The sequence below is a fragment of the Suricata suricatta genome, chromosome 6 (assembly GCF_006229205.1).
Source record: "Suricata suricatta isolate VVHF042 chromosome 6, meerkat_22Aug2017_6uvM2_HiC, whole genome shotgun sequence".
Classification (NCBI taxonomy): domain Eukaryota; kingdom Metazoa; phylum Chordata; class Mammalia; order Carnivora; family Herpestidae; genus Suricata; species Suricata suricatta.
The window spans coordinates 100,975,670-100,975,902 of NC_043705.1; the positions used below are offsets into that span (position 1 = coordinate 100,975,670).

Genomic DNA, 233 nt, shown 5'->3' on the forward strand with positions numbered 1-233 from the left:
GCGCCCCGCGCCCGCCCGCGCCCGCCGCCCCGGACCCCGGTCCTGAGGAAGCTCTCGTACTCGGCCAGGTTGTTGAAGCAGGGCGCGTTGGGGTAGGGTATGGGCGGCAGGCGGGGCGCGTACAGGGCCAGCAGCGGGTCGAAGCTGTCAGAGCTGACATCCAGCCGCGGGCTGGGCGGGCGCGCGGGGCTCCCGGCGCGAGCCGACCTCGCCCCCCGCTCCCGCTCCTCCAT

At 76.8% G+C, this 233-nt stretch overlaps 1 protein-coding gene across 1 annotated transcript in view; it reads right to left on the bottom strand.

The window, feature by feature from the left end:
• The window catches only part of LSM11 (LSM11, U7 small nuclear RNA associated), a 13,846-nt gene extending 13,613 nt beyond the window's left edge, over window positions 1-233 (bottom strand). Inside the window, 1 exon segment of the mRNA XM_029942945.1 lies at window positions 1-233. This exon segment is cut by the window's left edge and continues 28 nt beyond it. Coding sequence (XP_029798805.1) covers window positions 1-233 — 233 coding nt within the window.